General features: G+C 50.9%; 1 protein-coding gene across 1 annotated transcript in view; it reads right to left on the bottom strand.

Moving 5' to 3' along the window:
• Positions 1-16,274, bottom strand: part of LOC146808461 (transient receptor potential cation channel subfamily M member 2-like) — a 3,976,112-nt gene that overhangs the window by 2,116,834 nt on the left and 1,843,004 nt on the right. The window contains exon 21 of the mRNA XM_085623954.1: positions 3,288-3,459. Within this exon, the coding sequence (XP_085480080.1) occupies positions 3,288-3,459 (172 nt within the window). The remainder of the gene's footprint in view (positions 1-3,287; positions 3,460-16,274) is intronic.

Raw genomic sequence — 16,274 nt, 5'->3', positions numbered from 1 at the left:
CTGGTCCGCCCGCTGGCCCCCAAACCAACGTTGATGGGTTCCACGGATGCGGCCACGCATAGGCTGGGCAGCTTGCGTGACCTGGTGACTAGACTGGGTCGAACGTGGTGGGGCAACCCTTCCGTACCCACAAAAGGGGAGAAAGGCAGACTGCGTGGAATGGGAGGTAGCCGCGAGGCCCAAGGATCTGGCCGTAGCCCTAGAATCCTTGAAGCGCTCAAGCACGGAGTCTGCCTTGTCACCGAACAGGTGACAGCCATCAAAGGGCATGTCCAGTAGGGTGGATTGGACATCTCCAGAGAAACCAGATATCCTCAACCAGGCGTAGCACCTCAAGGCTACTGACGTGGAAACCGTTCTGCCCACAGAGCTGGCGGTATCCAGTCCACATCTAATGGTGAACTTAGCTGCGTCTCTACCCTCTGCCGCTGCACGGGTGAGAATGCCCCAGGCCTCCTCCGGACACTGTGGCAGCACTTGCGCAACCATATCCCACATTGTATGGGTATAACGGCCCAAGAGTCATGCGGTATTCACCTCCGTGCTAAGCTGGCAGAAGAAAACATCTTCATCCCAAGGTGGTTGAGCTTCTTGGATTCTCTATCTGGGGGAGCAGTAGGGAATACGCCCTTAGAGGATGAGGCTTGGACCACCAAGCTCTAGGGGACCGGGTATTGGGAGAGAAAAAGTGGGTCGTCTGGGGCTGGGAGGTGGCGTCGAGCCAACATCCTGTCCACAGGAGCCCCTGTGCTGGGGTTGGACCAAGTGCCCAGAAAGACATCGGTGAGGGCTTCATTACAAGGCAGAAGGGTCTCCGAAAAGGCTGCTGCCGGTTGAAGCACCTCTGTTAGGAGGTTAGTCGTGACTGCCACCATATGAAACCCCAGGCCCAAGGTCTCAGCCGCCCTACGCAACACCACTGCGTAGGAAGCTCCTTCCTCCATAGACACGGTAGGGGAGTGAGAGCATGCCAAAGTCTGGGGAGGTATCCAAACCACTGGCATCACCCAGTTCCTCTCGCCAGTCCGGCTCGTCAAGCGGTACAGCCAAAGGGTCCACAGACCCCTCCCTGTCCTCCTCATCCTCCTCTGGTTGCCACTCATGTCTGAAAGGAACACCAAGAATGAACAGAGACACAAATGTACCTTCCAGCGCTGATACCAACGTCGAGTGCTGTCGGGGCGTCGCTGTATCCATATCTGGGGTTAGGCTGGGGTCGGCACCAGTCAGGGGCCCAACGGGCACCGGGGGAGTCATCACTGGAATCGGCGTCGGAGAAGGTACTGTGAGGTCGACCGGCTTCAATCCGGATCCAGGCCTGGACCCTTGGGGGCCCTCTGGTACCAGGGCAGGAGCCGCCAGCATCGAAGGCCAAGCGCCCCACCTGAGTCTGCGGGGGCCGAAGGCGCACCAGTAGAGTTGGGCTGCCCAAAGATGCTGTGAAGCGCTTCGTAGAAAGCTCGAAGCTGGGCAGGGGACACTCTGGCTCTGGGAAAAGGAGGAAAGCAGGGAGCCGTCCCAGAAGCACGCTCCGAAGAAGGAGCTGGAGAGCAACGACGCTCCGGGTTTGCATCGCGTCACCCGATGGATGGGGAGAAGGCGAAGAGTGACAGTGCTTCTTCGTCTTCTTCTTGTGCTTCGACTTACCCGAGGAGTGCAAAAGCTTAGATGATGAAGGGTGAAGGTGGCTCCGCGACTGGTCCCGAGACCTTCATCTCCACCCGGACTTTGAACGATGCCGCCCCTCCAAGAGCATTCGGGACTGATCCCTCAAAAACTTCAGATTCATAGCCCGGCAGTCAGAGCACGACTTCGGGTCATGGTCACGCTCCGGGCACCAGAGGCACACTAGGTGGGGGTTCGTAACCAACATCACGTGATTACAGGACTCGCACCGCTTGAATCCGGTTTGGCGATGTGACATCCCTCATGTATCAGAAGTCAAGAGACTCAAAAAGATGTCAACAAAAGTCGGGAAAAAAGCTGGTCAAAAAATGACTAAGGGATTTGCACTAGCCTGGCGCTGAAAAATAAAGAACTGACGTTAGCGCGCAGGGGCGGCCTCTAAATAGACACTGCAACTTCATCCTTGCTAACACCATGCCAACGATGGACGCGGTGTGAACTGGCGTGCAGGGGTACTGCTAAAGAAATAATCTCAAGATCCAGTCTGACGCCTGGGGCTAATTCTAAAGGTAAGGAATCTATAACTACAGTCTCTTTCAGATTTGTATATCACACTCTGCACACATGCATTTTATTTTGCAAGCTTTGGAATCAAACAGTAAAATGAAAAGTTGATAAATGAGTCAATCCCATGGGGGGGGGGTAGTCTGGGAGAAGGCATCAACATACCTAGATGTAAATCCAGCAGCAGAGTAACCAAGTTGGACACCTATTTTTATACGTCTATATATTTTCTTTTAAGTTAGCACAACTACAATTTTATATTTGTTGATTTACAAATTCTAAGAATTCTTAACAAGAGGATCTGAAAATCAAGCAAACATGACTTTTCAGTTAGCCAAACAAATATTTTGTGATATTGTTAAGTCTGTTGCTAATCAAAAGTCCAAATGAAGTTAAAAGTTTACTGGGACTTTCCACAACAAAGTGACTGTAACTAATAACATCTAAATGTAATGGTCTTCTGATGACTGTAGGATTAACTCAGACACAGTTAATCTATATTGTACAAATCTTTTTAGGATATCATTTGTTTAATTGATCCTACCTAACTGTCAGTGATCAATGTTTAATGTGTAATTAATACAACATATAGTTTTATCAAGTTTAACTGCAAAAAGAAACACTGGTTTAACACATATAACTTTCAGTAAATTAAGTCATTTATTCTACCTCAGTGAGCATACCACTGAAATTCTTCAGAGGTGATATGTGTTAAAGTTGTCCACTCTATTCAAATACGTGCATTAAATATGTGAATAAATGTAAATATTATTAGCTGAGCAGCTAATAGTGAGTTTCCTCATATGTACAACTCCAACCTTCACATTAAGAATTCTTTTGCTGTTGTTCCTAATCTTCCAAACTTCCATGTAATGTAATGTCACTGGCCCAAGAAACATAAGACACTTTGAGAATTCCCACAGACCACCAAAGCACACTGATAATATTGTCCTCCATATAGAATCATCACTTTGAAATAACAATACTCTTTCAACAGGCTTAACACACTATTGCTGATGCCCCAGGGGGTGTGTAGGAATTGCAGAAGGTAGACTAGAAAGAACTATAGCATGTGACATAAAAAAGTGGTTCCTTACTGTCCACATCAGGAGGTATCTGCCCGAAGAGTATGAGGTAAGGCTCATATATCACACTCCGGAAGATCCAGTCCAACCTTTGCTCATTGTGCACACGGATCGCATGCTTAGATACCCCAAATGCCACTATCCAAATAGCCAACAGAAAGAGAAAGAAGAAGAGGTCCTTTACCTGAAATAAAAAATATTATGTCACCCTGTTAGCAAAAATGTACTACTTTTTGTACAGAGAATCATATTTACAAAATGTAATGTGGTAATTGTATCATCACTTACGGAAAGTAACCAAAACGAGCCTTGTACCATTTACATAATTGTAGGAAAGGAAGATCTGATTTCATGGTTACCCCCACGTTTTGCTTCTGGTCATTCTGTTTTCTGACTACTCTAACTGGGATCCTGATAATCAGTACGTACCCCACTCACTGTACTCTCTCCCTAAATTGGACTATGGTAAGGACTTTGGTAAATCCCAATTGGCTATCGACGTACCCTTCTAACTCCCTAGTTTATGGTACTAAGGTACCCAGGGCATAGGTACACCAGGGGTCTCCCATGGGCTGCAGCATATATTATGCCACCCATGAGAGACCACTCAAATTGTGACTAAAGGCCTGCCATTGCACCGTGTGTGAGCTGGGGCTGTCACCTCTCACCACAGATATAAGGGGCATACCAACAAGCGATAAAAAATTATCGCCGCTTTTGCAGCCGTTTTCGGCCGAAAAGCGGCGATAATTTTATCGCCTAATCAGCAAGGTCACGCTAACGCGTGAAACCTTGCTTTAGCGTCAGGATTCCTAACGCCCAGCTTTGCATCTCTAATGAGATGCAAAGTGGGCGTTCCTGACCTGGCATGACAGGAGAAATGTCGCTAAGCGACATTTCTCCTATCAGCAAGCCTAACGCTATGAAGCATAGCGTCAGGAAAAGTAGCGATAACCCTGTTATCGCTACTTTCCTTACGCCTGCTTCAGGACTGACTTAGCCATGATATCCTATGGAGGGTGGATATCATGGCTAAGTTTGTGAGTCTCTATCAACTAGCTAACGTGAGATTATCGCTGAGTTTCCAGCGATAATCTCACGTTAGCCAGTTAGCGCTAGGATTTTTATTGCTGAGGAGATAAGCGTTGCTAATAGCACGCTATCTCAGCGATAAAAATCGGCGCTAGCCGGCGATAATTATCCGAGCGCTAAGTGCGCTGAGCGATAATTATCGCCGGTTGTTGTTGATATGCCCCAAGTTTCCTTATATCTGAGGTCACTGCACTTAAAATCTATAAGTCACCCCTAAGGTAGGCCTTTCAATCCTGAAGGCAGGGTGCTTGGCTCTAAGTGTGAGGGGCCCTGCATGAGCAGGACACCTCCTACAAACCCCAAGTCGATTCTCCAGGCCTTGTAAGTGCAGTCAGCCATTTTAGGATATATAGTGGACACCAGTCATTACAAGCTATCTAACTATATATTGACTGAACAAAACCGGTCGTATTTGGTATCAAACATGTTTGAATCATACCCCAACACCGATTCCGGTGCTGGAAGTATGATCCCATGTACTCGGGGGCTCCCCTTAGGGGATCCCCTGTACTCCCTGTAACAGCCTTTCAGGGTGTGCAATTAAGCCATTACTACTGCAGATCACAGACATGATCCTGCCCTCTTGCTGCTGAGCCAGGCAAGTGTGGCTTAGGGTACTAAGCTGGGGTGGGGGCGCTTGCCAGCACCACCAGACTGCTTTGCAGGACACATTTGATGCCCTCGGTGCATTCTCCAGTTTGAGCCATATCTGGAACCCTTGGGTTACGCTCTGGCGTGAAACTGGAAAAGGACAGGGGAGCATCCTCCCCTCTGTCCAGCCTCTCCTCTGGGAGGGACTCGAAGTCATCCTAGCCCTTTGCCCCCATGGGTGGTTCCTCAGTTTCGTTATGGGACCAGACTCAACCAATAAACTATGTCACTGTACAATTGTCTGGACAGTTGGACTTCGACTGGTACCGAGACTGCATCGATGAAGACTCCTGATGCTCCTGGTCTTGCTGTGCTTTAAGTCGTATGCATTGTCTATGTCTGTACGTCATCCAGGTTCTCCAAAAGTATCAAACATGTTGGAATCCTACCCCAACACCGATTCCAGTGTTGGATCCTGTGTACTGGGGGGCTCCCCTAGGGAGCCCCCCTGTATTCCCGCTACCAGTTTTTCTGGGTCTAACAGCAAGCTATTGCTGCTGACGACCACAGATATGATGCTGCTGAGCTGAGCTCGAGCAGGGGAAGGTAGAACAATAGGTTTCTGTCATAGGAGGTGTGACCACCTCAATGATAGGTCTTAGTGTTATGGGTTGGGGTGGGGGAGCTTACCAGCATTTGGTGCCCTCCTTGCATACTCCAGTTGGAACCAGTTCAGGGAGTAGTTGGCTCCCGCTCTGGTGCGAAACTGGACAAAGAACATGGGAGTATCCTCCCCTCTGTCCAGCCCCTCCTCTGGGAGGGACCCTAAATCATCTCAACCCTTTTCTTTGGGTACTTAAGGACTTACCTTTGGGTGGCTCTTCAGATTTGCCATGGGACAAGATTCATATACGAAACCACTTCCACTTCAACCATCTGGGCACTTTGGACTTTGTTGGACTTCGCCTGGAACCAAGACTGCAACAAGGAAGACTTCGGCTGCTCCTGGTCTCGTCGTACTGCCGGTCTGCAGGCACTGCAACCAAGCATACCGTTCTGCTGCTCCTGTGCTCCCTCGGATTTCGAAAGGCTCAGCAACACAGATGGTGGTTCTACAACTTCCTCGAGGCATGCACTGTCTTCTCACCAAGTTTAAGGCCAGTATACCATGCCAAGGCCTGCTGACTCTGTCCTTCAGAGATCTTCGGCCTACAAGAAGCTCCAGCCTCCAGCATCTCTTCCTACAAAAGTCTTTGTCCTCACCGCATCCACTGCATCGTGGGCCTGCATCTTTGGTGAGCTGCTCGAATTCCTCTTGCGACTCCTGTGCCTTCGGCCTGTGGGTACTCTTGAAGGTATTCTTCAGCTTCAGTGGGCTCCCTTGCTTTCTCGGGGCTTACTCTGACTCTCCTACACTTGATAAGTCCCTTGGAACTTGCTGGTCCCGACACTGCACATTATTTGTTTTCCACATCCACTGCTGCTGCCAAGGCTTATTGGTGCTCCCGCCAGACACCGACACCCTGATTCTCGACTTTCGATGTGGGACAGCTTGTAAGCGGCTCCTGGCCTTTCACAGCATTGCTTGGTCCTCAGAGCTGCAGCAACAAGGTCACCGTCAACTCTCCTGCATCCACCGTCATTGGTCTTCCGTGCCTCCTGGTCACTCCTAAGTAGCATACACTCTGTCCCCTCTGCTTGCAGGTACTTCTTTTCAAGAATCCATCTTTGGATTACACCGGACTCTTTCACCTTTTTTGCCAGTGGAATTTTTACTGAAGTCCTCCATTATAGTCTACAGCGGTTTCCGAAATCACTTCTCACCTATCCATTCGGCTTCCCTGGTGTAGGTATCCTGGTTCCTGGGGTATTCACGGGTAGAGTGAATCTCCAACCTTCTATCTTCCACAGGGTCTCTTCAGGGTTCTTCTTCTCGAGAACTGCAACTGCGGGTTTCTAATTGATTTGCGTTGAGTATGTGGTTGTGTTTCCACACTGCACACAGCCTCCGTGGGGTTCCTGGGTACTTACCTCAGGTGTTTCCTTAGGTCCCAAGCTCTTCTAAGTCTTCTGGTCCAAGTCTCAACTTTGGTCGCAGTTCACATTCCACTTTCTTAGTATATGATTTGGTCTCCCCCTGGAGGCCACTGTATATTTGGGCTTACTTACCTGTTTCCTCTTGAAATATTGTGTGTATTGTGTTGCTATCTCTGGGTAGCAGGTATACCAAGGTTTTAGTGAGGGTGTATAATAAATATAACAATTTTTATAACTACATTGTGTGGGGTGGCGTGGCATGGTGAGCCAGCATTGCGAACGCTAGCTGAGTGCATTCCATGCAGTCAGGTTGCCTAATTCGTATTCATCCTGCCCGGGGGGACCTGAGGCGAGTGTCCAGACACAGAATGGGACCAGGAACAGTTATGGCCCATTGTGCAGCGTGCCAGGTCGCTGCAACTGGCGTCTAGCGGAAGATTGCGCCAGACTGCATGGGCTGCAGCTGTACCGATGGGTAGCTGTGCCAGGCCGCCGCGCCTGCCGAAGGGCCCTGGGAGAAGAGACATCCCAGGAGAAAGAGAAGGAAGCTCCTTTGCTTGAGGGGCTGCCCGAGGCCTTGGACTGTCCCCGAGTGGCGCCCTGCTTTGATGCATGTACGGGGACTGCTGGAGGGAGCCCAGGTACTTACCACCAACAGCCCCATACCGAAACCTCGGGGGCCGTGAGCCTGGCTGGAATCCCTGCCATCGAAGGAGGCAGGGCAGGGTGCAGAGCCGGCCCGGAGAAGAAGAACAGTGGCGCAGGCCTCTTGGACTGGTGGAAGGTAGGCCCGCTCGCCGGGACCCGGGGGACACCTCGAGGGTCTCCGCACTGCAAAAAACAATGGCCAGTTCCTTAAGTGGTTAGGGGTGGCCTGCTGCCCAAACTACTAGCTGTGGGGGCTGCTAGGACTGTAGCCACTGACTATCCCGGAGCAGCACCCTGATTTGATACGTGGGCCAGGGCCACTAGAGGAGGCTCAGGTTGCTGCAGCTCCTTGACCGGAGTCATTTGGGCTGGGAGCCCAACTAGATTTATTGTCATTGCCAGTCCCGGGGAAGGGCGCAGAGCTGGTTCAGTGCAGCAGAGGGGCAGCTGAGGCAGCTCGAGCTGTAGAAAGGTAGGCCCGCTGGCGGGACCCAGGGGACACGTCATGGGTCTATCCATCACTGGACATTGATGGCAGTTCCTTAAGGGGTAACGAAAGGGAGGCCCACTGCCCCATGCACAAGTTGTTGGAACTACAGAAACCGCGTTGCATGTGGTTGCACAAGTGCCAGGAGGAGGGCCAGGAAATGACTGGCACCTGGGGTTTGCTGGGCCTGAGTGTTTCATTGTACCGCAGGAGGGCGCAGCAGATGGGCAGCAGGAGTGTGGCGAAGCTGAAGGGGGGGGGACTGCACACAAGCCCGTGGGCATGCTGCAGGTCGGAGGTCAGGCGCGCGGACCATATTAAGGGGTCCGCGTTGTGGCAGACCCTAGTGCTGCAGAAGAATCTGGGCTAGGCCAGGTGTGGCTTGTGGTCTGGGGTGAGTCTAGCCTGTGAGGCCAGCCCAAGTCTCTCTGCCCCGGGCGGGAGGTTAAACCGCGGATCACCCCAGGAGATTGTGGACCGGCACGTGGATTTAGCGACCATCACACAGCAAGCCAGAAGGTGCTCCTCTGCTGTCACTATGACTAAAGACAAGCCTACCGCATCACTGACAAAGCAGAGCACTATGGATCACTACACAACTGGCAATATGGGAGCAACTGGTGGCGCTGAGGTGGCGGGGTCAGTTCCAGACAATGCAGCACTTCTAGCAGCCATTACAAAAATCCAGAGATTCGCTTGGATTGGAGCAGTTGGCTTGGAGATCTTCCTGCTTCGACAAGTTATCCACGAGGCAGTGGACCGTATAATAAAGGCAGAGACCAGGATATTCACACTGGAGGACTCCGTGACCTTTCTACAGCAGAAAGTCAATAAATTGATGGTGGTCACACAGGATGTAGAAGGCCGCACCCGGCGGAATGACCTGCGATTCGTGGGGTTCCTTGAGGAGTAAGCGTACCTAAATTGAGGAATTCTTATCAGAATGGTTGCATCCTTTGGGCTCTGGTGAAAAGGCCTCCCCCCAGGCCCTGGATGATGATCGTTAATTACCTTAATCAGGAAGCTATTCTTAAACACGCCAGAGGGCAGGAGACGCTGATATGTGACTCGAACACTATCATGATCTTCCCGGACTACACAAGGCTGATACAGCAATAACGCAAATCCTTCATAGCCTGCTGTACCCAGCATGAATGAGGGTCATATTCAAATCTAAGTCCTTATTCTTCTATACCCCCAAAGCTCTGTTTTAGTGGGCAGATGAAACGGTGCACCCAAAGCCGTACACACAGCCGCCGCTGAAATTTGACTTTTCCCATGGAGATAGACGCAGTTATCCCAAAAAATCAAATTGAAATGTCAGCATCATTTTCAGTCCAATTGGCAGAACCAACCAGAAGGAGACAGTGCACAATCTGGCTGAGATTACTGTGGATCAAGCGGATTGGGGGTGACTGTGGTCTGATACCAACCCGCAATCTGTCCAGGACTTTGGTCCATTCCAGCCACAGGAGAGTCTTCTGACCTAAGTGCCCCCCACTGGAAGAGAGTACCTACAGCTTCCAGAAACCTATCTTTAGGGGAGTTCTACGTTTGGGGCACTTTAGGCGCAGTGCTCCTTTGGACCCTGGTTGGGGTCTGGGGCGAACAGCAAAACACACAAGATGATGGACGGAATGTTGCACATTGGCAAAACATTCACCCCCAGTCACAGATCTGGGTTTAATCCATTGTTATTTTGCTCAACACGCCACCCCAGTTGAGACAGATACTACCTGTTCAACAAAGTATTAGTGGGAGGCAGGGATGGGGTTTGTTATTATTTAGGGTTTATTGTTAGGTTTTCCCCGGGCATGGGCATGGACACACCACATCCTGTAAGTACCTTGGCGCCACATGGTTTACACCCTCAGTACACATGGCTGTGCAGACACAGGCCGAAGTAGTAGGGGGTTCTAGGTCATGACCTGGAACGTGCAAGGCGGTGTGCGGTCTTACGACATGCCAAAGGGTTGGAAATGCATATATTGTTGCTCCAAGAGGTCCACATGTTGGGCTCGAAGGTGCCATGCCTGGCACGTTTCTCATTTGATGAGACGTTTCACTCCGGAACCGTACAAGGCTTCCGGGGCACAGCCATACTCATTCACCGCTGGATACCCTACAGACCTACAAAGGTGTGGACTGACCCAGGTGGGAAAAACATCATAGTGACAGGGACAGTGTATGAAGAGCCACTTACAATAGGCACTATAAACACACCCTTAGCTTAAAATTTGTAGAATGGATCATGTGGCTCTGGGGGGAGTTCCCGGCAGGACCATGTGTGATGCAGGGGATTGGAATGACGTAATTGCACCAGATGAACAGGTTACTTACCTTTGGTAACAATATATCTGTAAGAAACATAGGTTAGTTATAGATTCCTTACCTTAGAATTACCCCCAGGCGTCAGGCTGGATCCGGAAAGTTTCTCGCCAGCAGTACCCCTGCGCATCGGAAGGTGGCGTTGGTCGACTCCTCATCCATCGTCGGCTTCGTGGTCGCCGGGATGACGCTGTGGTAGTTACTTAGATGCTGCCCTCGGGTGCTGGCTTACGTTCTGTACACGACTTTCCGTGCCAGGAACGCAGAGCCATGCAAGACACTGACCACTGGTGCACAAAACTAGGGTCCTGAAAGGATTTACTTAACCCTAGAAGTCAGTTTGCATAACGGGGAGGAGGAGTGGGGCTGTAAGGAATCTATAACTAACCTATGTTTCTTACAGGTATATCATTGCTGAAGGTAAGTAGCTGGTTCATCTGAAAGAAACAGTTAGTTATAGATTTGTTACCTTAGAATAGATGCCCCAGCAATACCAACCCAATACCAACCCCAGAGGTGGGTCTGCGGGTCCCAAGTCCGCGGCTGCGCTGGGACTGTTGCTGCACAGGCCTGTGGCTCTGAAGCGAACGTGTCGGGGCACCCCTTCTATGGCCGTGAAAGGAGCAAAAAGCAGAAAGTGGAGGAGTGCGAGTGGCCGAAAGGCCCAAGGACTTGGCCGTAGCCCGTGAGTCCTTAAAACTCTCGAACGAACTATCTGCCTTGTTGCCAAAAAGGCGAATGCCATCAAAGGGCATGTCCATGAGAGTGTTCTGGACATCCCCAGAGAAGCCAGTTGTCCTCAGCCAGGCGTGGCAGCGGAGCGCCACTGTCGTGGAAATCACCCTGCCCAGCGAGTCGGCGGCCACAACGCATCGTAAACTTGGCTGTATCCCTCCATTCAGCAATAGCTTGAGAGAGCACTGCCCGGCCTCCTCCGGACACTGACGCAGCAATTGCGCCACCGTATCCCACACAGAGTGGGAATAACGGCCCAAGAGGCATGCAGTGTCACAGACTGCAGTCCTGAACTGACGGAAGAAAAAGTCCTCTTCCCAAACTGTTCCAGTCTCTTGGATTCCCTGTCCGGGGGTGCGGTAGGGATTTGCTCTGGGACGTGGAGGCTTGGAGAACCAAGCTCTCAGGGGTGGGGTGTTGGGAGACGAAAAGGTGGTCGCCCGGGGCAGGGCGATGGTGTCTGGCCACGTTCCTATCCACAGTTGCCCCTGTGTTGGGCCTGGACCAGATGCCCAAAAGAACATCAGAAAGTGCATCATTAAAGGGCAGCAGTGGCTCTGCAGAGGTAGCTGCCGGTTTAAGCACTTCTGTCAGGAGGTTAGTCCCGACGGCCACTCTAGGGAGTTGAGGGTGGAGAGCCTCTGCCGCCCTACACAAAACCACTGCGTAACTAGCACCCTCCTCCGTAGCCACGGTAGGAAGAGTTAGCATGCCAAGGTCAGGAGAGGTGTCAAGACCACTGGCATCCCCCAGCTCCTCTGCCCAATCCGGGTCATACTCACACTGAGCTGTGAGAGGGTCCTCACACCCCTCCCAGTCATCCCCTTCCTCCGAAGGCTGATGTACAGGCCGAAAATAAGGAGGTTGGACATAGGGGTAGAAATGCCCCATCTGCGTCAAGCGACGCCATTCCGGCGCCGTGTTCAAATCAGGGCTGAAACGTGGGACGATGTCATCCGGTGGCACGGGCGACATCGGAGGTGGTGCCGGTGGGGTCGATGCCGATGGAGGTGTTACAAGGTAAAACGGCGTCAACTGGGATCCAGGCCTGGATCTATGAGGGCCCTGGAGCACCCGGGCCGGAGCCGACAGCGATACTGGAGCCCCCAACAGTAAAGGGTGAGGACCCCCAGTCGGGCCCACGGAACCTGAAGGCGTGCTGGCGGGGTCCGATGGCCCAAAGAGGCGGGCCATGGCTGACAGAAATTTCTGCACCTGGACCGGAGTCGCCGACGGACCTGGGTAGGGCAGGTAGGCCAACGGCGAATTTGTAGGCTCTGCCGGAGCACGGGGGAGGCACCACCCACACCCTCAGCTGCGACAGGCAAGGGGAAGTCGGAGAACGATGACGCTTCTTCGACTTCTTGTGATGCTTCGCCCTACGTGACCCCGAGTGCGAAGAATTCCATCCGGACGAACTATGGTGATGGCTCCGCGACTGGTCCCTCGACCTCCCACAGGACCGGGGTCTTGAGTGGCACGGAGCCGACTGCCGGACTTCAAGCAACTTTTGGGGCCGCTCCCGCAAAGTCTTCAGCGCCATGGCCCGGCAGTCGGGGCACGACTTGTGGGTCGTGGTCGCGCCCCAGGCAGTAGAGACACACACGGTGCAGGTCCGTCATCGACATCATGCGATGACAGTCCCTGCAAGACTTGAAGCCGGGCATCCCTACGGCACCAGGCGTCGATCGACTCGAAAAAAAGACACAAAAAGGCCTTGAAAAACTCAATCCAAAAGTGACTGGGAGTACCGTTCTCTCCGGATCTGCGCTTGCTGGCGCAGAAAAAAAAAAACTGACGTCAGCGCGCGAGGGCGGCGTCTAAGTAGCTGCCGCGACATCATCTCGGCGAACACGACACCACCGACAGATGTGGAGCAGCACAACGCCACCTTCCGACCCACAGGGGTACTGCTAACGAAAACTTTTCGGATCCAGTCTGACACCTGGGGGTAATTCTAAGGTAAGGAATCTATAACAAACGTGTTTCCTTCAGATAAGGACAATTGATGGACAGAATGCCAAACAATGTCATACATTCACCCCATAACAGAGATCTGGGCCTAAACCAGGACTGGAAACAAGCATCCTAGGACCGGTTTTAGTGCTTCACCACGCATCATCAAGGATAGTTTGACACCAGTGGCAAGGAGAGCACAGGACCCATGTCTGGGCATACCCATCACTCAGGGTGACAAATGCAAGAAGAAAAATTGATGGACAGAATGCAGAACAATTTCTTACATTCACCCCAGCACAGAGATCTGGCCTAAATCCATTATTTGTTTGCTTCCCATGCCATTCCCGTTTGAACCCAGCCATATGCACATCAGTCTTCACCCTGGGCCCAATGGGAACAGACCAGCCTGAACGGCCAGGCCAGGTACTCCCTGGACTGGAAACAAGCATCCTAGGACTAGTGTTGTGCTTCACCCCTCATCAGCCAGGATAGGTTAACTCCAGTGGCATGGATAGCACGGGACCCACATCTAGGCATACCCATCCCACTCGGGGTGACAAATGCAAAAAGAACAATTGATGGACAGAATGCAGACCAATGTCTTACATTCACCCCAGTACAGAGATCTGAGCCTAAATCCATAGTTTATTTACTCCCCATGCCATTCCAGTTTGAACCCAGCCATATGCAAATCAGTCTTGACCCTGTGCCCAATAGGAACAGTCCAGCCCGAATTGATAGGCCAGGTCCTCCCTGGACTGGAAACAAGCATCCTAGGACCGGGTTTAGTGCTTCACCACGCATCATCAAGGATAGCTTGACTCCAGTGGCAAGGAGAGCACAGGACCCATGTCTGGGCATACCCATCACTCAGGGTGAAAAATGCAAAAAGAACAATTGATGGACAAAATACAGAACAATAACATACATTAATCCAGTATAGAGATCAGGACCTAAATCCATTGTTTATTTGCTCCCTGTGCCATTCCAGTTTTAACCCAGCCATATGAACATCAGTCTTCAACCTTGGCCCAATGGGAACAGACCAGCCTAAATGGCCGGGCCAGGTCCTTCCTGCTTGAAACAAGCATCCTAGGACTAGTTTCGAGCTTCACTACTCATCAGACAGGATAGCTTGACTCCACTGGCATGGAAAGCACGGGACCCACGTCTCAGCATAACCATCCCACTCGAGGTGAAAAATGCAAAAAGAACAATTGATGGAGAGAATGCAGAACAATGTCAATATTCACACCAGTACAGAGATCTGGGCCTAAATCCGTTGTTTCTTTACCGCCCATGCCATTCCATTTTGAATCCAGCGATATGCCAATCAGTCTTGACCCTGTGCCCAATGGGAACAGTCCAGCCTGAACTGCCAGGCCAGGTACTCTCTGGAGTAGAAACGAGCATCCTAGGACTGATTTCGGGGTTTCACCCCTCATCAGCCAGGATAGCTTGACTCCAGTGGCATGGAGAGCAAAAGACCTACGTCTGCGCATACCCATCCCACTCGGGGTGGCAAATGCAAAGAGGACAATTGATGGACAGAATAAGGAACAATGTCAGATATTCTGCTCAGTACAGAGATCTGGGCCTAAATCCATCGGATTTCTTTGCTCACCATGCCATTGCAGTTTGAACCCAGCCATGAGCGAATCAGTATTGACCCTGCGCCCAATGGGAACAATCCAGCCCAAACTTCCAGGCCAGGTTCTCCCTGGACTAAAAACAAGAATCCTAGGACCAGTTTTGTGGTTTCACCTGTCATCAACCAGGATAGCTTGACCCCAGTGGCATGGAGAGCACGGGACCCACATCTCGACAAACCCATCCCACTTGGGGTGACAAATGCAAAAAGAACAATTGATGGACAGAATGCAGAACAATGCCATACATTCCCCCCAGTACAGAGGTCTAAGCCTAAATCCATTGCTTCTTAACTCCCCATGCCATTCGAATTTGAATCCAGCGATATGGAAATCACTCTTGACCCTGTGCTCAATGGGAACAGTCCAGCCTGAACAGCCAGGCCAGGTTCTTCCTGCACTGGAAACAAGCATCCTGGGACGGATTTCGGGGTTTCACTCCTCATCAGTCAGGATAGCTTGACTCCAATGGCATGGAGAGCCAGAGACCAACGTCTTGGCATATCCACCCCACACTTTTAATTAATTCTTGCCTTGTTTGCGACTCGGTATATATAGCACCAGGGAATTAATTAATTCATTAGTTGGAGAGTTTGACGGCACAACTTGTACTTCTCTGCACTTTTCCACATTATGTATTTAAATTGTGCAGTAGTGAAAAAAAGAAAACTTTCAGCCGGGAGTTACCATTACCCCCTGTTATTACGTCCTAGATGAGGGACTGTGTTTGCATCATCTTTTTGTACAGGCTTGTCAAATGTGAGCATGCACCCCACGTTTATCACACGGCTAGTGCTGGTATGTGTGGGGATTACGGGGCTCCTCTGTAACTGCTGTTAGATTAGAATACATACAACCAAAGCAAGGTGTTGTGTTTGGGGCTGAATGGCTTTTTTCCCAATTAAATCATTACAAATGACCAACCAACTTCTTGTTGTACTACCCATGCCGTGCAGAGATCCTCATTTTTGAAATTCGTTCCTGCAATTACATGAACAACAGTCAAGCCTGCAAGCTGGAGAGCAGAGAAGGCATACTTTCCCTTTCTCTTTCTTCAATATTGTAATGGAGGAAGCAGGCAGCTATTACGGCTGTACAGTGCCATTCACTTGATGACATATGCTCCTACAGCCAATAAAATGGCATCATTTTCATTTGCCTGCCAGAAGACTTTTTTTGCAGCCGGTTCGGTAAATATCGCAGCCATCGCACATGTCAGCTGATTTCCCGATTTTTTCATGAATCACAAAATGCTGGAGGGTCTGTCCCATGCACTCATTCAATCTCCCAAGCACTACCCATGAACTCATCAAATTACCCAGGTACTACACTTGCTCTCATCTATTCTGTCAGGCACTAGTCATACATTGATCCAGTCACCCAGGTACTATCCATGCACTCACCCAGTCACCCAGGCACTACACTTGCACTCATCCATTTACTCAGGCACTACCAATGCGCTCATCCAATCTC

The sequence above is a fragment of the Triturus cristatus genome, chromosome 8 (genome assembly GCF_964204655.1).
Source record: "Triturus cristatus chromosome 8, aTriCri1.1, whole genome shotgun sequence".
NCBI lineage: Eukaryota > Metazoa > Chordata > Amphibia > Caudata > Salamandridae > Triturus > Triturus cristatus.
The sequence above is the reverse complement of the archived record's forward strand: the minus strand, read 5'-3'. Positions and strand labels throughout refer to the sequence as shown.